Genomic DNA, 21,931 nt, shown 5'->3' with positions numbered 1-21,931 from the left:
CTGGTTGGTGCTGGTTTTTGTGTAGTAGTCATAGTTTGTTTAGTTGAAAGATTACCAAAGGTGGGAGCTTAGGGTCTTCTCATGTCTTTTTCTAGCCTTCTCAATTCCTACTAACATGTGGGAGCTTTTGCAGAACACTTAATAACCCCACCTCCAAATATTTCTGTAACCTTTTTATTTTGATGCATTTCAGAATTTCTGTTGTTTGCCTAGCCTCTCCTTTTACCACAGGAAGCTGTACTGTGGCTAATACATTTGACTTTATATACTTTCAACAAACAGAGCCTGTGAATCCACTTGTATTCTGGGGAAACTCTCAGGCAGGTGAAATAATACACATGTCCTCACTTTTTTTGAAATAAGATCCACATTGTATTCTGACACCAGTAAGCTGTATCAGGATCTTATATTGCTATTGCTATTGTAGCTGCTGAGATTGCATTGTTGGGGTTGTAGACAGGTTGAAATAATTACAGCACAAGCCTCTTTTACTAAAATTTAGAAGTTTTTTGCTGTTTTGTTTTTTTTCTATTAAATGTTCTCCCGGTATTTATAATTTGTGATTCTTCTACACAGTATTGAAAATACTTTTGTTTCTGGTGGGAATAGATACTCATCCATACCTGTTGCTTGTGGTAGTGGAATTCTTGTGATATCCCAAGAAAAAGAATTTTTTGAAACAAGTAGGAGTGATTTTATTTGTGTGGAATTAAACCCTGAATTTTAAAGGTCCCCTTTTCCTCAGTCCTGCCATAGGTGTAGCTATGGCTTTAATTATAAGGCTAGAATTAGAGCCAGTGTCCAAAGTCTCTGTTCCATGTCAGGGTATAGTCCAAGCCAACATTGGGCTTGTTTAGTTTGTTTTTACTGCTGCAGTTCATCAGTCCATTGCATGTTGTATCTGCCTGGCCATGGGCCACACAGGCAAATACAAGAGAGCCAAGAGTCACAAGAAACACAGAGAGAACTCCTTTGTTTACGGGACTATGTATTCCCAAATTTTCATGGGTTTACAGTGGCTACATCCACTCTGGCCAGCGATATCTATCCCCAGATATAACTAACACTTTCCCCATGTCACCACAGCTTCACTGGGCATGCACTTATCTCCTTTTTTTTGGAACCTTTCCCCTGTGATCTGCAGAGCATAGGTTGGTGGTCCCTGAGGAGTGTGAGTTTGCAGCTGCCTGGTCAAACTGCACAAATCACCATGCTTATAATGTCTGGCCTTCTCTTGGCTCCTTTCCTTTATTAATAACTAGGTAATTAAAAGGTATCACTTTGACCTTTTCTTCCAATTTAACCATTGGTTTAGTACAGGGATGAAATTTTAGAGTTTACCTTTCATTATGTGTGGTGGTAGTTTCTAACTTTTTGAATTTATATTTCTCGATTAACTGAAGAAATTGAAATTTTTCTTCACATATTTATGGTTCACTTATATTTAGTTCTTGTATTGCACAATACTTTTCTCTAAGTATTACTTAAAAAAAAAAACCCTCTCCCAAGGATATGTTTATTGATTTTAGAGAGAGATGAGGAGAGAGAGAGAGAGAGAAACATAAATCAGTTGTTTCCCACTTTGCTCTGAGTGAGACTTGAACCCACAACTTTTTTGGTATACGGAACAGTGTTCTAACCAACTGAATCACCAGGCCATGGCTTGTAATATTACTATTAACCTCACATTCTCAATTTCTCTTTTAAAGCACTTAAATGAATATAGAGCTTATGTCTCTTCCTTTCCCTACACCTGTAACAAGAATTACAGGCAATCTTAAGCCTACATCCCATTAGTCCTGACTCAAACCCCTTTCTCTCTTTTCTTAGGTTGTTCGCACAAACCAGTGTGCAGGAGAATTTGTTATTACTTTCCCTCGGGCTTACCACAGTGGTTTTAACCAAGGCTACAACTTTGCTGAGGCTGTCAACTTTTGCACTGCTGACTGGGTGAGTTAAGGATATGGTGGGCTTAGAGATGGACAGACACAAGGAATAAAGGTAGAGGTCACTGTGGAGCATCTAAACACTGACTCCCAGATAACACAGTGTCTTAAATTACTTGCAGCTACCAGCTGGACGCCAATGTATTGAACACTACCGCCAGCTCCAGCGCTACTGTGTCTTCTCCCATGAGGAGCTCATCTGCAAGATGGCTGCCTTTCCAGAGAAGTTGGACCTGAATCTGGCTAGGGCTGTGCACAAGGAGATGTTCATAATGGTGCAGGAGGAGCGACGTTTACGAAAGGCTTTGTTGGAAAAGGTGGGTGGGTAGTGGGTACAGGGCTTAGGAATTCATTGAAGTAGAATATGGAAGAGAGACAAAGACAAAAATTGAATAAGCACTCTATGCTGCATCTCTGAGTCAGACATTTTAAATGGAAACAGAGACCATGTGTTTATATTTTTTTCTTACAATTTCCCTACAGCTATCTTAACAAAGATGAGCCCACAAAACAGCTTAGAGTTGACTGAGGTGGGTTGTCCATAATCCTGCTCCTGGTCTTTACAGTGTACTAGGGGCCCAGTTCATGAAAGAAACTGTGGGCCCATCCTCCGCACCCTGCCTGGCCCCTCCCGCTGTGGGGCCCAATCCCCTGGCTGCCGGCAGCCCCATTCCTGCCACCACTATTTCCACATGATGACGACACCAGCCCCTCTCGCACCCGCTGATGGTGTGGAGCGATTGGGGCCAGCGCCAGCAGTGGGTACGAGTGGGGCTGTTGCCAGCAGAGGTTGTGAGAGGCAGCTGCTCTCCCCATCACCCCTCAGGAATGGGAAAGTGGATAAGCCCTCAGGGGTGATTGGGACCTGCGTTGGGGCCAGCAGTAGATGCGAGGAGGGCTGTCACCAGCAACAGCTGCTGTCCTGATCACCCCTCAGGAGCAGGGGGAGGTGGAGAAGCCCTCAGGGTGATCAGGGCCTGCGCTGGGCACCAGCAGTAGTTGTGAGCAGGGATGTCGCCAGCAGCGGGTACAAATTTTGGCGCCAGCAATGGGTGCAAGTGCTGGGCGGGACTGTGGCACACAGGAGCAAAGAATTTTCAGTAACCACCGTAGGCTTACCCCATTGACAGCAACTGGCGCCCTGCCTTGGTCTGGCTCCCCCGCTCACCTGCTTCACCATCCCACCGTGGCCGATGCCCACCATGTTCCGCATGTGCCCCCTGGTGGTCAGCACATGTCATAGCAACCGGTTGTTCTGTCCAGTTGTTCCACCATTTGGTCTATTTGCATATTAGGGTTTTATAGATATAGATGTGGGTTGAACACCCCCAGGGAATCACGGAGGCTGAACGAGAGGCTTTCGAGCTACTCCCGGATGATGAGCGCCAATGCATCAAGTGCAAGACAACGTGCTTCCTATCAGCTCTGGCCTGCTATGACTGCCCAGACAGCCTTGTCTGCCTTTCCCACATCAGTGACCTGTGCAAGTGCTCACGTAGCCGGCAGTACCTGCGGTGAGCATGGGGCCTATTTAGAGGATACAGAGGAGGTTACAGAACTGAGTCAGATGTCCTTTTTCTTGCCTTTTTCCCCCCTCCAGATATCGGTACACCTTGGATGAGCTACCCATTATGTTACATAAGCTGAAGATTCGGGCTGAGTCCTTTGACTCCTGGGCAGACAAAGTACGAGTGGCCTTGGAGGTAGAGAATGGCCAGAAGTGCAGTAAGTTGATGAGAAATGGAAAGACACATGGGCAAGCTCTGTTGTGTTTCAGCATTCACAGCCTTTTTTTCTTCCTCTTTTTTTGGTAGCACTATCTCTTTGCAACTTTTACTCTATCTGCAGGCTTTGAAGAGCTAAGGGCATTGGAGTCTGAGGCCCATGAGAAACGCTTTCCTACCAGTGAGCTGCTTCAACGCCTGAAGAACTGCCTGGATGAAGCAGAAGCTTGTATTACCCAAGTCCTGGGGCTGGTTAGTGGCCAAGAGGCTAGGTATGTTAAAAAAAAGGGTGAAAAAGGATTGCATTATGGGAAATGGATAGCAAATGTTAATAAGTAATATGTGGCCATATTAGTAATAAAAACTTACAGATATACTAGTTGAAGAATCATGGATTCAACACTAAGTTATAGAGACAATGGCTAGATAAAACATGAAACAATGTAATATGAACTAGAAATCATTGAAAATAGTTTCAAATATAGGATGTACAGGCATAGCTCACTTTATTGTGCTTCATGAATGTTTTGTTTTTTACAAGTTGAAAGCAAGATCCTCCACCAGCAACAAGATTATGACTTTCTTTATCATGATATTCACTTTACTGCAGTGGTCTGGAACTGAATCTGGAATATCTCTGAGGAATACTTATAGTTCTTCTACTGTGAATAACAATGAGAATTGCAGCCCTACCATACTTATTATTCAAATTTCATAAATGTATTTCAATAAAATTCATTCTTGGCTTAAAGTGAAATTTTTTAAATTATATTTATGTAATGGACATCAAAAGCATATGATACTTTTCTGGCTGAGAAATCAAGTTAATGATTATATACACATACTTACAAATTTCAGGTAAGAATAGAAAGAACAGGAGCTATTATAATGTCAAAGTCAGATTTTCTTAAAAGAAATTTTTAAAATATACATATGAATACTTCATTTATATTAAAAAAAACAACTAAAATTACTTTACATTAGTTTATCAATGGATTGTTCCCTTATTAACAGTCAGTTATGTACCTTCCTTTGTTTTTTTTTTTTCATCAACTTAGAGTGTCAAGTTTCATCAAGGTCCTGCATATTTTTTATGTTTTCTTTTGGCTTTAGTTTTTAGATTTCAATTTTAGTTTAAAAATGTATTTGGAATATTTTCCTTAATGCAAAGGTTAATTTTTTTTTAATCCTCACACAAGGATACTGTTTTTGTTCCATTGATTTTTAGAGAGATTGGAAGGGAGAGGTGAGGAGGAGAGTGAGAGAGGAGACATTGACATGAGAGATACATCAATTGCTTGCCTCTTTCAAGCACATGACGGGATAGGGAACGAACCTGCAACCCATGTACATACCCTTGACCAGGAACCAAACTCTCAATCATCCAGTGGCAGGCTAATGTTGTACCACTGAGCCATGCAGACCAGTGCTTTTTGGTGGGGGGAGAGGGAGTGACATTGGTTAACAAAATTATGTAGGTTTCTTGTGTAAACTTCTACTGTAAATCATCTGTATATTGTAGTGTGTCCATTTATGTTTTTTAAAAAGTAAAGATAGCAATATTAATGAATTCATGGTTCATATAGAACCTTTTTATCTTCTGTATTTGAAAAGAAATACAAATTTATTGGTTTATAGTCCCTAAATGTAGAGGATAACCTTCAAATATATTACTGTGACATGGAGGAGAAATAAGGATGTCGGATGCATGAAATATGGCCTTGGAAGATTCACTTAGTGAGTTCTTTCTTTCTGACTCTTATAGAATTGAAACTCCACAGCTGACCCTGGCAGAGCTCCACGTCCTTCTTGAGCAGATGGACAGCCTGCCATGTGCTGTGAATGAGATTGGCATTGTCAAGGTGAGGATGGACCTGGCAAGCTGGAATTCTTGTTAAAAATAGGTATCAGTAAAGTCTCAGATAGCAGGGAAGATTGAGAACCTGATTATTCTAAATAGCTCTTTATAATACATCTCTTTGAGAAGCTATGGAGATGGGCAGAGCAATACACTTTCAGGCCTGTTAGCTTATAATAGGGGATGGCCTTCAAAACAAAAGTGGTAAGCAGAAAGCTACATAAAATCTGACTTTGGGGACTGCCAAATCTGACAGTAGTAGAGAGATTTCTTTTACAGACTTTAAAGTCTCAAGAAGTTTTCAGATAATTAAAGGAAAAGCAGGTTGATGTACAGTGAATACAGGACCTATCAAGCACATGTCTCAGGGCATGGTTGAAGATAAGTGTAAATCAGTATATGTTTACTAGAGGCCCAGTGCACAGATTCGTGCATGGGTGGGGTCTGGTCGGCCAGCTGCGGGGAGGGGGCATGGGCGATTGGCCAGCCAGCCCTGCCCCTGATTGGGGTGGGGGACCAATCTGGGGTGGAGTCAGGCTGGGGGAGGGGCTGCGAGTCTATCATGGTGGGGTGGGCCTATGATAGACGCAGCTGGCCATGGGGAAGGGTGGAGGTAAGGGTGCATTTGGCTGGCTGGCCCCATCCTTGATCGGGGTGGGAGAATCCAATCGAGTGGGCCAGCCGGGGGAGGGGCCCCAGGAGGTTGGCCGGTGGGCCCCACCCCCTGATCTGGCTGGTTCTCTGGCCACAGTGGGCATCATAGCAACCTGTCATTTTGGTTGTTGCAGCATTAAGGTTGCTGGCTTTTTATATATATAGATGTGAGAAGGTGAGTAGAGACCAGGTCCAGGTGATTGATTTTTCCAGCTGACTTAATCTTTTCTTTATCCTGTATCTCTGCAGGATATCCTGGAACAGGTGGAAGCCTATCAAGCGGAGGCCAGGGAGGCCCTGGCCTCACAGCCCCCTATTCTAGGGCTACTGCGATCTCTGTTAAAGAGGGGGCAACAGCTGGGTGTGGAGGTGCCTGAAGCCCATCAGCTCCAGCAGCAGGTGGAACAGGCACGATGGCTAGATGAGGTGAAGCAAGCAGTGGCCCCTTCAGCTCAAAGGGGCTCTCTGGTTATCATGCAGGGGCTGTTTGTTATGGGCGCCAAGTTAGCCTCCAGCCCTTCTGTGGACAAGGCCTGTGCTGAGCTTCAGGAGCTGCTGACCATTGCAGAGCGCTGGGAAGAAAAAGCCCATTTTTGCCTGGAAGCCAGGTGGGACCTAGCCTTTCTCCCATATGTACCCTGACTCCATTCTTCAGAGTATGTGTGTGATCCTAAATATGGCTTCAATGGCACCAGACTCTGTTTAGGCATGTGGTGAACTGTAAAGGTTGGCATCCAGTTACATAAATATTCCTACTGTGTCAAAACAGTAATTAAAGGAAATATTCCTAGACTGAATTAGTTCTTAGATCACAGATGTGGCATCTGACTTATAAAATACTCACATGTCTGCCTCACTATTTAGAGAGTTCCTCATACTTCAGCAATTATTGGTCTGTTACCCTGTTCAATCTTTTCTAGCTTATGCTTTTGGCAAGGAAATAGAACCAAAAATATGCCTGTATACATGTGACTTTTAACCCTTTGCACTCGCTTGCTTTTTTCTCAATTCCTTTATTCTAATGCTAACGGTGTCGAGTCACACTCGACATCCAAGTGCAAAAGGTTAAAGATGTATTTCTCTTTTCTCCATTATGTTTAGCCAGAAATATCAACCAGCCACACTGGAAACCATAATTCGTGAGGCAGAAAACATCCTGTTCACCTGCCTAACATCGAGGCACTCAAAGAAGTGCTAACTAAAGCACAGGCATGGATAGCTGATGTGGATGAGATCCAAGTGAGGACCTTGTTTCATACTTTTCTATTGGTGTGCAGCCACAAAAACAAAAGACAGTTTGACTTTTTAACTCCATTGGATTTGGTTAGAAAAGAGGTAGCCCGTTGGGGGAGGCCTAAAGGAAATGTAGTTGTTAGGATAACAGTGAAAGAAGAGACATTTGTATAGGTCTAGAGCTAAGTGGACACTGTCAGTAAGAATCAAAGCATAACAAATAACTGGCTTGTTAAGTGGGTGTTGTTTTTTGAGGCAATGAAACTAGGAATTCTGGGAGAAAGACATCTCATATTCTATTTCAGAATAGTGTAGGTTTTCCTTAATGCCATAATACTGCATAGGAAAATATTCATGATTGCCCAATGCAGTCAAGATATAATGGTTGGTGACATAATTTAAGTGAGATTTCTATTGCCCCTATGTCAGAATGGTGACCACTATCCCTGCCTGGATGACTTGGAGGGCCTAGTGGCTATTGGCCGGGATCTACCTGTGAATCTTGAGGAGCTGAGACAGCTAGAGCAGCTGGTACTGCTAGCACACTCCTGGAGAAAGAAGGCCTCCAAGACCTTCCTGAAGAAGAATTCATGTTATACATTGCTGGAGGTAAGACCTCCACTCTTCTCCTGGCTTGGCTGGTTTGAGATGACTCATGATTACATAGGTGAGTGCGGTGTGCTGAGTAGAGGAAGAGGTTGGGGGTTCCTGGTCATTTCTTTTCTGTTTTCCTGCCTCAGGTGCTTTGCCCATGTGCAGATATGAGCTCAGATAGCACCAGGCGCAACCAGTGGACAGACAAAGAACTTAGATTATGTCAGTCTGACACAGAGCTGCTGGGATTGTCTGCACAGGACCTCAGGGATCCAGGCTTTGTGGTAAGGGATTTGGGCCCAGATGGGTAAATAAGTTTATGACCTGAGTGACCACTTGTTCCCTGGGCCTCAGTTCTCCTAGTTTGGAAGTAGGATGTTAGTATCAAAGAAGGGAGGACTGATGACTACTTCTTTCCCTATCCTGGGCACAACAGACTGTGGCTTTCAAGATGGGGGAACAGAAAGAGAAGGAGGGTATCCTGCAGCTGCGAAACAACAACTCCGCTAAGCCTGGCCGACTAGCATCATCGACCACAGCATCCTCTGCAACCTCCGTCTGTCTGTGTGGTCAGGTGCCAGCTGGGGTGGGAACTGTACAGTGTGACCTGTGTCAGCACTGGTTTCATGGGCAATGTGTGCCAGTACCCCGCCTCCTCAGCTCCCTAAGGGCCAGTTCCACCTCATCCCCACTGCTGGCCTGGTGGGAATGGAACACCAAATTTTTGTGTCCATTGTGCATGCGCTCACGGCGTCCACGCCTGGAGACTGTCCTGGCACTGCTAATAGCTCTGCAGAGACTGCCTGTGTGGCTGCCTGAGGGTGAGGCCCTTCAGTGCCTCACAGAGAGAGCCATTGTCTGGCAAGGTCGTGCCAGACAGGCTCTGGCTTCTGAAAATGTGACAACTCTGTTGGGAAGACTTTCTGAAGTTCGTCAACAGCTACAGGCTGAACACAGGTTCAAGGAGTCCCCTATGCATCCTTTAGTCCCCACCGCTGAGCCTGTCAAAGAAGTCAATGGCAAGTATATACCTAAGGTAAATTGTGCAACCCAGCCTTTGAACTTCTATCTCCTAGCTCTACCCCTATTTTGGCTCTAGTCTTGTCACTATTATCTCATTTTTTATCTCCTTTCATCCAGCCACTTTGCATCCCTGCTGTCAGTTTGTGTCTGCCTTTCTCCTCCAAGAGGTGGACAGGTCCCTAGGTTAGCGCTAGATGATGAAGAAGAATGCCTAATTCTTCTAGTACTGTTAATCCATTCTTGCTCTCCTTGGCAGGTTCAAAAGTTGCCAAAGAACAGAGATAACATGACCAGTCCTGAGAAGGTAGCCTTAGCACAAGGCTCAAGGAAAACAGGTAGGTCTAGGCTGTGGGTAGGCTGTTGACTGGATATTACTAATGAACTAGATGGTCTTTTGGCTTTAAGGATACAACCAGAGGCAAAAATCTAAATTATCTTGTCCCATAGTCCACCCAGACCTGCGGCTACTGTCCTCACTATTGCCACAGTTGACTGGCCCCATATTGGAGCTACCTGAGGAGATCCGAGCCCCACTAGAGGAACTCATGCTGGAGGGGGATCTTCTCGAGGTGACACTGGATGAAAACAATAGCATCTGGCAATTGTTGCAGGCTGGGCAGCCTCCAGACCTTAAACGGATTCATACACTTTTAGAGGTAAGACAGCAATTCATAGCCAAGAAGCTACACCAAGTAGGTAGGGAGTGCAAGCCTGACTACTGGCCCACAACTTATTTTTGTTCTCTGTGTATGATTCTAGGTGGAGAAGATTGAGCATCAAGGAAGTTTGATAAGGGTCCAGACATTACAGAAGCAACAACAGCAGCAGCAGAAAGTAAATCTGGATAGAAAGAGTCAGCATCTTGTTCAAGAAGAGAGAGAGTCAAAAAAGCCACGGTGCTCAAGAATTAAGCCTGAGTAGGGTCAGGAGGAGCAAGGGTATGAGGAGGAAGCAGATCATGAAAATATACTCCTGATACCTCCTACAGACCATACTCACATAATGAATGGGAACCAAAATAACTTAGGACAAAAGGATTCAGGTCCCACAACCTTTTCCTCTGTAACTCTTTTGCTGTTCTTGTCCTACCCTCAGCAGCAAGAGTTGTGACAACAGCACAAAAAAAAAGTTTTTGTGGATTTTTAAAAATTTTGCTGTCTCCTAGTCCTATTTGTGACCTGGACTTTATTTCCTATTGAGAATTTGACCCTTTAGAGTTTTTAATAACCTAACTAGTAAAGGCAATGTTTTAGGCTCAGGTCCTAAACACAGTACCTAGAATTCTACTTCCGAGTATGCCAGAGGCATTACTGGGACCAGAATACAATGATTGATTTCTTAAGCCAGTTTCATTCTAGATTGGGGCAAATAAAACTTCAAAAAGGCAAATGTGTCTCATCTCTCAACCCCTTCCTATAGTCCTTCCTTTTTCTCCTTATATATTAAAATATTTTGGTGCTTCAAAGATTCCACTACCTTTTATTCTACTTCCTTTAAAACAATGAGTGTGTTTTAAAACTGCATCTGATTTGCACTTCTTGGAATATAGGAGTGAAATATTGAATTTAATTATGTAAGTACATAGTCTTAGTTCCATGATCCTTTTTATGATAAGTCTGGGGAGTGTTAATTTTGTACAAAATATGAGTCTTAAGGTTCACTTATTTGCTTTGTGGATCTCAATTACTCCAATATCACTTATTGAAAAATTACTTGATTAAGGGAAGGGCAATTTGACTGCAGAGTAATTGGAGGCTGTGTGACCTTGCTCCCACCAGGGACTGGATTTAAAATAAAATAACACACAATCGCTAGAAATAAAAAGAGAAATGTAGCTAATTGGACATATATCTAAGGACCACTAAAGAAAGAATGAATAGCCGGGTAAGAAGAGGGGAGTCAGAGAAAGGTGGAGCCCCCTGGAGCAGGTGCTCAGCAGAGAGGCCTGAGGGATGTTGCAGCTGCAAAGCTCCCTACCCCTGAGACCCCACACAGGGATCACAAACCCAAAGAAGCAGGATTTGGAAGAACTCATGTAGCATTGGGCAGAGGGAACCAGGAGAATTCTGTCTGCCTGGGAGACTGCAACCACTCCTTCCCAGGAAAGGAGTATACCTATTGTGTGCCCCAGGCTCTTAACTGGAAAGGCTTCCTGCAGTGTGTGAGTCAGAAAGAGAATTGGGAGGCGGTTTGCTTACACCCAGTGACTTGGAGGGACCTTCTATTTCCCTAAAGGCTTTGTGCAGAGCCCCAGTCAGTGACTAAACTGTCTAGGGAAAAAGAGAAGGGATTATCCCATGTCCAGTGTGATGTTGGAACTCCTTCCCCCAACCTGTGGAGACTCCCAGAATCCTTCATCCTAGGGAGTTGGTGGCAAGGCAGATTGGAGGGCTGAGACCAGCTGTGTGGAGAGATCTGAAACCCGCACAGGACTGACTTGAACCCCTTCTACTTGGATAGTTCCAAGGATGATGGGTCCTCACAGAGCAGGAATTTGGGGGCAGTATTCCCTGGGAAGGTTTATATTGTGGAGATTGATGGAGAGCTGGGCTTTGTGATTGCATTTTGGGGAGGCTGATCCGAGCTCCCTCTGAGTTCAGCCAGCCAACCCTGGCAAGGAGAGGTAGAGCAGACTCTCAACGCCCCCGCCCTGGTCCCCTTCCTGCAGGCTGAAAGCACTACCCTAAACAGAAGACAGTTTGGATCCATTCTCTGAAGCTCAGATATACTGGGTGTAGTTTGATGTGGAAGAAAAGCTCAGAGCAGGTCATTCAAGAGTGAGGCCCTCAGAAGCTATTGTTTGAGACCAGGAGGAAGAGCTTAGGCCCCTTCTTTATGCTCGGCAGGCAACATTCTTAACCAGAGGATTTTGATCAATCCCCTCACTGATCCCAGGGCAGCTGAAACTGCTTCTCCATAATAGATGGCAGATTGTATCTGACCTGAATCTGCACCAGAGCACCTTGGGAGGAACTAGAGATGGCATCTCTGGTAGAGAATGAGACATTGGCTTTGAAGCAGAGGCTAATTTCTCCTCTGCTTGAAATCTTTATACAAAAGTGAGTTTCAGATGATATAAAATGCATGACTTTCTCCACGTTTGCATGACTTTTTCTCTGACATTAGTTTTTTTGTTTTTGTTTTCCTTTTCTACTGTACTTTGACTTCTTGGCTCTCCTTTTTCCTTTCAAAATCTTCTTACTGCCCCTTTTCTCCTTCAGTATTCTTTTTATTTTTTATTTTACTATTACTATTACCTTTTTCTCTTTTTTATTATTGTTAACTTTTCTCTTTCCTAAATTCTCGTTCTTTTGTGGTGGTTTCTGCTGTTGTTGTTCGGATCTTTATTATGTTTTTGTTTCCCATTTGTTTGATTTTGTTTCTGTTTTGCCCTGTCAGTACATGTACAATTGCTATCACAATGTGATTGTAGCTAAGCCTTACAGTTTGCTACCCTGAGAGGAGAGCTCACACATTAGTGGGACAACAGTAATAAAGACCCAGTTATCACAGGAGACCCCCAAATAATCCACAAAAGTGTCACTCCTAGAACATCCAGTTTAGGAGATTGTGGAAATTGCATTACTGAGTCCCAAAGGACATATACTACAAAAGCTGACCCCATGAAACCTGGGAGGCATAGCAAGTATATCTGCATATAGATAGAAACACAAAAACAACTAAAATTGGAAAACAAAGAAACCCCCAAATTAAAGAAAATCAGGAATCACCTAAATGAGGTGGAGGTAAGCAAGTTATCAGACCTAGAGTTCAGAGTAATGGTTATAAAGATGTTCAAGAAACTTAAAAACTATAGGGAACTTAATGGGAATGATAAACTTAATGGGAACTATATCATCATGAAAAACAATACAGAAAACATGAATAAGAACCAGGCATAAATGAAGAATACTATATCTGATACCAAGAATATACTGGATCCCAGCTGACATGGTTTAGTGGTTGAGAATCAGTCTATAAACCAAGAGGTCGTCATGGGTTCGATTCCCAGTGGGGGCATGGGCCCAGGTTGCAGGCTTGATACCCGGTAGTGGGTGTGCAGGTGGCAGCCAATCAATGGCTCTCATTGATGTTTCTGTCACTCCCTGTAAAATCAATAAAAATATATTTTAAAAAAAGAATATACTGGAAGGAAATAAAAGGATCAATGAAGCAGAAGATTGAATAAGTGAATTAGAAGACAAGGTAGGAAAAAAACATCATAGCAGCAAAAAGACTTAAAAAGCATGATGATAATTCAAGGAAACATTGGGACAACATGGAATGGAACAACATTACCATCATAGAGGAACAGACGGAGAAAATGTAAGCAAGGAATAGAGAACCTGTTTGAAGAAATGATTACTGAAAACTTCCTTTAAGGCAACCCTGGCCTGCTCTCTCAAGCTCCATCCTGCCGCCATTTGTTTGAATTTGTTTACTTTCTATAATTGAAACTTTGTAGCTTGAGTGGAGGCTTAGGCCTGGCAAGGGCAGGTGGAAAGCTTGGCTTCCTCTGTTACCTAGGAAACCTTGCTGTCTGTGGCTGTAGCCATCTTGGTTTGGGTTAATTTGCATACTCACTAATATATATATATATATATATATATATATATATATATATATATATATATATATACATACTAGAGGCCCAGTGCACGAAATTCGTGCATGGAGGGGGGTTGACCCTCAGCCCAGCCTGTACCCTCCCCAATATGGGACCCCTTGAGGGATGTCTGACTGCCCGTTTAGGCCCGATCCCACCGTATTTAAAGTAATGAAGAGAGAGATTTGAAACTAAAACTATATCCAGCAAAGCTATCATTCCAAATTGGAAGAGCTTCCAATTTTGAATGATAGGCCCACCGGGATCGGGCCTAAACGGGCAGTCGGACATCCCTCTCACAATCCAGGACTGCTGGCTCCCAACTGCTTGCCTGCCTGCCTTCCTAATTGCCCCTAACCACTTCTGCCTGCCAGCCTGATCACCCCCTAAACACTCTGCTGCCAGCCTGTTTGCCCCCAACTTCCCTCTTCTGCCGGCCTGGTCACCCCTAACTGCCCTCTCCTGCAGGGTTGATCACCTCCAACTGCCCTCCCTTGCAGGCCTGGTCCTTCTCAACTTGCAGGCCGGGTGCCTCCCAACTGCCCTCTCCTGCTGGCAATCTTGTGGTGGCCATCTTGTGTCCACATGGGGGCAGGATCTTTGACCACATGGGGGCAGTTATATTATGTGTTGCAGTGATGAGCAATCTGCATATTACTCTTTTATTAGATAGGATAGAGGCCTGGTATAGGGGTGGGGGCCAGCTGGTTTGCCCTGAAGGGTGTCCTGGATCAGGTGGGGGTTCCCTTGGGGCGTGGGGCGGCCTGAGCAAGGGGCCTGTGGTGGTTTGCAGGCTGGCCACGCCCCCTGGCATCGCAAGCTGAGGCCCTGGTATCTGGAATTTATTTTCCTTCTACAATTGAAACTTTGTAGGCTGAAGCGGAGCCAAGCCTGGGGCTCCCTCCGAGGCCGGCAGCCATTTCTGTGGGGGTTATAATTGAAACTTTGTTGCCTTAAGCGGGTGGACCCGGCCAGGGTGTGGGAAAAGATTTGCTTCCCCTGTTGCCGGCGGCAACCCTGGCCTGCTCTCTCAAGCTCCATTCTGCCGCCATTTGTTTGAATTTGTTTACTTTCTATAATTGAAACTTTGTAGCTTGAGTGGAGGCTTAGGCCTGGCAAGGGCAGGAGACAGCAGGAGGTGACAGCACCCTCCCCGGGGGCAATGTGGAGACAGTGGAAACAGTGGGAGCTGAGGTGGTGGCTTTGGGGTGTACTGGAGGGAAGCCAGAGCGTGAAGAACGATGTGAGGGGGGGGGGGGGGGGGACGGGGGAAAGAGAAAGGAGTGAAGAGGCCCCATGCTCTGCTCAGCCCCTGGGAAGGCAGGGTCTCCGGCAAGGAGCCTGGGGTCAGATCCCATCCATTTTGAGGGTCTGATTGTAAAACCAAGACCTTAGTTTGAGCTCCACATAAGGAAGTGGAATGTTCATGACCAGCCTCCCACCATGACTTCCAGGAGGTGGGTCATTCCCATCTCGCTGCCCTAATCCCTCCAGGCCTCCACCCCACCCTCCCGCCTAAGCTCTCTTCAGTGATGACAAGTATTTATTGGAATCAAGCAAGTGGTTTTATTTTTGGTACAAAAAACAACAAAACAGAATGTACAGTAATATGGGAAGCGAACATTGAAAACTAGGAAAATGAAGCCCCCTTGTGGACACACAGATCAGCTGTGCCTGGAACCGGGTCATGCATGACACCAAAGGTTTCAGGGTCCAATGTAAAGGACTTTCCCAGGTGGACTGACTCTATATCTATCCCTGACTCTAGTTTCCAGGACAGAGAGGATCCTGCACCACAGAACAGAACAGCGGAGACCAGCCCCATGTCTGCGGCCTAAGGCAATGCTTGCAGTGCTTCCGGAGAAAGAGAAAGAAACGCTCCTGAAATGCTGGGACCGATGGTCAGCATCCAGATCACTGCCTCTAACTCCCACTGGGGTCTGTGGCGCTCCCAGCTCTGCCCCTCCCTCCTCCTCCTCCCACATCCCCTCCCAGGTGAACCATGGATGACCCTTCCCATTCTCCGCCCTCCTCAGTTCTGATGGCAGGTAGGGAGGTGGGGGGGTCATGTGGGGAATCTGAAGGCCATTAGGAAGTGCTGCTTGAAGAGCCAGAGACTGTCTGTCCACCTGCCTCACTCACCCCGCCGGCTGAACTGATTAACACAGAGGCCTCATGAGTGTGTGTTTAGAACCAATCCTCTTCCCTCCCCCTGACTCTGCCACTGCATAACTTGGCTGTTTTGGGCAAGTTGTCCCCTGGAGTGTTAATTCTCTGTACTTTAAAATAAGAACAAGAGCCCAGCAGGCATGGTTCAGTGGTTGAACATTGATCTGTATGACTCAGGAGGTCAAGGTTTGACTCCCTCTGAGGGCACATGCCCGGGTTGTGGTCTCAATGCCCAGTGTGGAATTGAGGAGGCAGCCAATCCATGATTCTCTCTCATTGATGTTTCTATCTCTCCCTCTACCTTCCTCTGAAATCAATGGAAGATATTCTATCTTATTAATAAAAACCTAGGTGGTCCTCATGCCATCACACCATGATGCCCTCATGCTGTCACAAGATGGCTGCATGCACAGGTGGGCGGGGCTGGACTGTGTGCATGAGGGCGCTGGAGGGAAGTTGATGGGGAGGTGCAAAGGGGGAGTCCCTCAGGGCCGGCATGGGGCTGCAGGACTCTGAAACTTGGGGGAGTCACCCTGCAGGGCTGTGGGACTCTGAGACTTGAGAGAGCTGCCCCATGGGGCTGTGGGACTCCCGGACTCAGGGGAGTCCTGAAGCCCCATGGGTCACCGGCCCTGTGGGCTAAACATCAGGGCAAAGGGCACTACCCCCACTCCACCTCCACCCAGGGGAAATGAGATTCAACTCCAGTGTCAGGATAAACCTGGGGTAGCGGGAGCTGCCCACACGCCATGTTCATCCCCTAGCCTTGACCTGGGGTATGAACATGACAGAAAACCTCCCTAGTCACTGCCTGGTCCCCTACTCTGAGCTTCTCCCCACACAAGAGCAGTGATTTCATTTCCTGACAAGAGCAGTGACCTCACTTCCTGACGATGGAGCCCAACAGAATGTGGAACCCTGGTAGCCAGGCAGCCACTTTCTAAATCAGCCTCTACCCAGCTCATTTGATAGAGACATTCCCACCAAGGCATGTTCTGCTGTTTGCTGCAGTCTTGCTGCCGTGATAGGCAAAGAGCCAGCCATGACAGCTTCTTCCGTCACTGCCGTCACTGGCTCTGCACTCAGCCCCGATGTCTCTGGCCCTTTTCACGGGGGATTCCAGAGGTAACCCAGGGAGGCCCAGGGCAGTTTTCTTAGAACCAGGCCACCACTCTCATCCCCCTCACCAGTCCCATGTCCCCTGGGGCGCTGGCCCCACAGGGCTGTGGGACTCTGGGACTTGGGGGAGTCCCGCAGCCCTGCAGGGCACTGGCTTTGACACTGCATCCCTGCAGGTGCTGTCACAGACTCTCAAAGGAGGGAGGAGGAAGCCAGATACCCACACCCAGGACTTGGCAAATAGTGATATTAAAATATTTCTTCTAATTAATTCCCTTTTAATGTGCATAAATTCATGCACCAGGGCACTATATATCTATACTGTCCTCTCTAATAAAATGGTAATATGCAAATTAACCATCACTCCGCTACATAAGCCATGCCCACCAGCCAAGCCACGCCCACCAGCCAATCAGGGCGGGTATGCAAATTAACCCCAATCCAAGATGGCTACAGCCACAGAGAGCAAGGTTTCCCAGGTAACAGAGCAAGCCAAGCTTTCCATAGCCGTTGCAGGCCTAAGCCTCCACTCAAGCTACAAAGTTTCAATTATAGAAGGTAAACAAATTCAAACAAATGGCGGCAGAATGGAGCTTGAGACAGCAGGCCAGGGTTGCTGGCAGCAACAGGGGAAGCAAAGCTTTCCGCACACCCTGGCCGGGCTCACCCGCTTAAGGCTACAAAGTTTCAATTGTACAAGGTGAATTAACTGCCACAGAAATGGCTGCCGGAGCCCCAGGCTTGGCTCCACTCCAGGCTACAAAGTTTCAATTGTAGAAGGAAAATAAATTCCAGATACCAGGACCTCCACTTGGGTTGCCAGGGGGCGTGGCCGGCCTGCAAACCACCACAGGCCCCTCGCTCAGGCCGCCCCCGCCCCAAGGGAACCCCCACCCTTATCTGTGACACCCTTCAGGGCAAACCAGCTGGCCCCCACCCATGCACCAGGCCTCTATCCTATCTAATAAAAGAGTAATATGCAGATTGATCATCACTGCAACACACAATATAGCTGCCCCCATGTGGTCAAAGATCCTGCCCCCATGTGGACACAAGATGGCCACCACAAGATGGCCAGCAGGAGAGGGCAGTTGGGAGGCACCCGGCCTGCAAGGGAGGGCAGTTGGAGGTGATCAACCCTGCAGGAGAGGGCAGTTAGGGGTGACCAGGCTGGCAGAGGAGAAAAGTTGGGGCAAACAGGCTGGCAGGGGAGCAGTTAAGCATCAACCAGGCTGGCAGCAGAGTGGTTAGGGGGTGATCAGGCTGGCAGGCAGAAGCGGTTAGGGGCAATCAGGAAGGCAGGCAGGCAAGCAGTTGGGAGCCAGCAGTCCTGGATTGTGAGAGGGATGTCCGACTGCCCGTTTAGGCCCGATCCCACCAGGATTGGGCCTAAACGGGCAGTTGGACATCCTTCCAGGAGTCCCAGATTGGAGAGGGTACAGGCTGGGCTGAGGGACAACCCCCCACCGTGCACGAATTTCGTGCACCGGGCTCTTCTAATAGATATATTATATATATATATATATAATGGAGGAATGTGAAAATTTGTCTGGGACACCGTCACATCATGACTGCTCACAAGATGGGCAGGGCTGCAGGGCCACGGGGCGGCACTCTGGGTCTAAGCGAGATTTCATCTCATCCTGGCAGACTCGCCTAAGGCCCGCAGCTGAATCCCAATGCCAATCTAGGGTTTACTAAACTTTACTGGAGCTGCTCCCCACACCCCGACCCCTGCCCCAGGACCATGCTGCCCACAGCAGGGCACCCCAGCAGTGTCCTGACAGGCAAGTGACCAGTGAGAGCACAGTGGGGCTGCAGGGAGCCATGGAGGGGTAGGGCTGCTGAAGCCAAGCTCTCAGGAGTCTGAGGAGAGTGCCTAAAGGAAAAGAAAGCTTAGGTGAAGTGGCTGGCCAGGAGCCGTGGCCGGGGCGGTGCGGGGTGGGGAGGAAGGGTGGTCTGCAGGTGCATGGACAGGCCTCTGCCTGAGGAGCAGCTCTCAGGCAAGCACCACGGCTTTAGCAAAGCAGCCAGCCAGGAGGCAGGTGGCCCAAGGGGCGTAGAGTGGTGCCTAGGTGGGGTGCACCAGAGGGGGCTCAGGCCAGGGCAGGGGACTAGTGGGTGGAGATCTGCCTCACACGTGGAGAGTGAGGTTCTACAGTGGCCCCAAGACATGGGTTGGCCCGGTGGGAAATGCTGGCATGGAAGGATGCCCGGGTGGAGGGGCTCAGACCTGAAGCCCTGAGTTAGGGTTTGAGGGGCGGCACCACCTCAGTGGAGGGGCACCGCACTGCCAGGTACCCCACTGTGACAGTTCGGTGAAGCTCCCAGAGCTAACCAGACCTTGCCATGGCCTGCGCACTTGAGAGACCATGACTCCTGCTCACACCTTGGCCCAAAAACAAGCCTACACCTGCCCCACCACCAGTTTCGATCCCACCCCACCCCACCCCTAGTTCTAGCCCCACCCCACGGCAGCATTTGCCTGCAAGGAGAGTGCAAAGCCTACCACCTACTCTCCAAAAAGGGGTGGGGGGGCATAAAAAATGGGGCAGGGGATGGGGTAGAGGAAAGAATGTGAAGCAACCACAATAAAGAGGTACTTGAGAACAAGGTTCAGAAGCCTCCCAGGGATGTTAGTTCTGTTTGCCTCACAGCTGTCCCTTAGGAAAGGTGGAGAGTGCAGTTGTGAGGGCTCCCTGTGCACTGAGTCCAGTTCCACAGCCAACTGGAATTTGCCTCAATTTCCTGGTCTGTAAAATGGATTAAGCATGTCCCAGGGCCTTCACTGAGCTTTGAGGGCGAATTGAAATGGGGTCTAGTGGGTGGAGATCTGCTTCACACTAATAAAAGAGAAACATGCAAATTGACCATATCTCTGCCACACCCACAAGCCAATCAGGAGCAAGTATGCAAATTAACCCAACCAAGATTGCTGCAGCCACGGAGCAAGCAGGAGGCTTGGGTTTCCTCAGTGATGGAGGAAGCCAAGCTTCCTGGCCGGCCCTGGCCTCCGCTCAAGGCTACAAAGTTTCAATTATAGAAGATAAATAAATCCCAGATACCAGGGCCTCCTCTTGGGTTGCCAGGGGGTGTGGCTGGCCTGCAAACCACCACAGGCCCCTCACCCAGGCCGCCCCATGCCCCAAGGGAACCCCCACCCTGATCCAGGACACCCTTCAGGGCAAACCAGCTGGCCCCCACCTGTATACCAGGCCTCTACCCTATCTAATAAAAGAGTAATATGCAAATTGACCATCACTCCAACACACAAGATGGCTGCCCCCATGTGGTCAAAGATGGCTACACCCATGTGGACACAAGATGGCCACCACAAGATGGGCACCAGGGGAGGGCAGTTGGGAGAGACCAAGCCTGCAAGGGAGAGAAGTTGGGGGCGATCCAGCCTGTAGGGGAGGGCAGTTAGGGGTGACCAGGCCAGCAGGGTAGGGCAGTTGGGGCAATCAGGCTGGCAGGGGAACAGTTAGGTGTCAATCAGACCAGCAGGGGAGCGGTTAGGGGTCAATCAGGCAGATGCAGTTAGGGGCAATCAGGCAGGCAGGCAGATGAGTGGTTAGGAGCCAGCAGTCCCGGATTGTGAGAAGAATGTCCGGTTGCTGGTTTAGGCCCAATCCCTGTAGGACATCCCCTGAAGTGTCCAAGATTGGAGAGGGTGCAGGTTGGGCTGAGGGACACTCCCACTCTGTACATGAATTTCATGCACCAGGCCACTAGTATGACATACCCTGAGTGGCCAGATTATAATTTTTTTATTTTTATTTTTTTAAATTTCTTTATTGATTAAGGTATCACATATTTGTCCTCATTTCCCCATTCCCATCCCAAACCCCTCCCCACGTATCCTCCCACCCCCCTGTTGTCTGTGACCACTGTTTAGGTTTATATGCATGCATACAAGACCTTTGGTTGATCTCTCCCCCTTCCCCCCACCCTCTCCTATCTTCCCTGAGGTTTGACAGTCTGATCGATGCTTCCATGTCTCCGGGTCTGTTTTCGTTCATCAGTTTATGTTGTTCATTATTTCCCCTAGATGAGTGAGATCATGTGATACTAGAAATCTTACCTTATAATAGAGAAACATGCAAATTGACCGCACCTCCGCTATGCCCACGATTGGGCCGGCAGGAGGCTGGGGGCGGGACTCCGGGTGGCATATCCGCCGTTGAGAAGATCAAGATGGTGGTGCCCAGTGGCCGGGCCCATGCCGCCGCTCCCGGGGGTGCCTGGGGCCATCGGCACCCCGGGGGGCGTGGCCGGGCGATCGGCACCCCGGGGGAGCGTGGCCTGACCCATGCCGCCACTCTCCGGGGTGCCTGGGGCGATCAGCACCCAGGGGGGCTTGGCCGGGCGATCGGCACCCGGGGGGGCGTGGCCGGGCGATCAGCACCCCGGGGGGCGTAGCCGGACCCATGCCGCCGCTCCCCGGGGTGCCTGGGGCGATCAGCACCCCGGGGGGGCGTGGCCGGGCAATCGGCACCCGGGGGGGCGTGGCCGGACCCATACCGCCGCTCCCCGGGGTGCCTGGGGCTATCAGCACCCCGGGGGGCGTGACCGGGCATTCGGCACCGCGGGGGGGCGTGGCCGGACCCATGACGCCACTCCCTGGGGTGCCTGGGGCGATCAGCACCCCGGGGGGGCGTGGCCAGACCCATGCCGCCACTCCCCGGGGTGCCTGAGGCGATCAGCACCCCGGGGGGGCGTGGTCAGACCCATGCCGCCACTCCCCGGGGTGCCTGGGGAGATCAGCACCCCGGGGGGGCGTGGCCGGGCGATCGGCACCCCGGGGGGCGTGGCCGGACCCATGCCGCCTATCCCGGGGGTTCCTGGGGCGATCGGCACCCCGGGGGGGCATGGCCGGACCCATGCCGCCACTCCCTGGGGTGCCTGGGGAGATCAGCACCCCGGGGGGGCGTGGCCGGGCGATCGGCACCCCGGGGGGCGTGGCCGGACCCATGCCGCCTATCCCGGGGGTGCCTGGGGCGAT

General features: G+C 48.5%; 1 protein-coding gene across 1 annotated transcript in view; it reads left to right on the top strand.

The window, feature by feature from the left end:
* LOC307096494 (lysine-specific demethylase 5D-like) overlaps positions 1-10,412 on the top strand; it is a 67,733-nt gene extending 57,321 nt beyond the window's left edge. Inside the window, 15 exon segments of the mRNA XM_079766161.1 lie at positions 1,831-1,950; positions 2,069-2,263; positions 3,279-3,460; positions 3,547-3,671; positions 3,795-3,942; positions 5,436-5,532; positions 6,432-6,790; positions 7,284-7,333; positions 7,336-7,421; positions 7,845-8,024; positions 8,156-8,293; positions 8,446-9,045; positions 9,289-9,367; positions 9,480-9,688; positions 9,792-10,412. Of these exon segments, the coding sequence (XP_079622287.1) occupies positions 1,831-1,950; positions 2,069-2,263; positions 3,279-3,460; positions 3,547-3,671; positions 3,795-3,942; positions 5,436-5,532; positions 6,432-6,790; positions 7,284-7,333; positions 7,336-7,421; positions 7,845-8,024; positions 8,156-8,293; positions 8,446-9,045; positions 9,289-9,367; positions 9,480-9,688; positions 9,792-9,953 (2,730 nt within the window). The 3' untranslated portion in view covers positions 9,954-10,412.
* The last annotated feature ends 11,519 nt before the right edge of the window (positions 10,413-21,931 follow it).

The sequence above is a fragment of the Cnephaeus nilssonii genome (assembly GCF_951640355.1).
Source record: "Cnephaeus nilssonii genome assembly, chromosome: Y".
NCBI lineage: Eukaryota > Metazoa > Chordata > Mammalia > Chiroptera > Vespertilionidae > Cnephaeus > Cnephaeus nilssonii.
The sequence above is the reverse complement of the archived record's forward strand: the minus strand, read 5'-3'. Positions and strand labels throughout refer to the sequence as shown.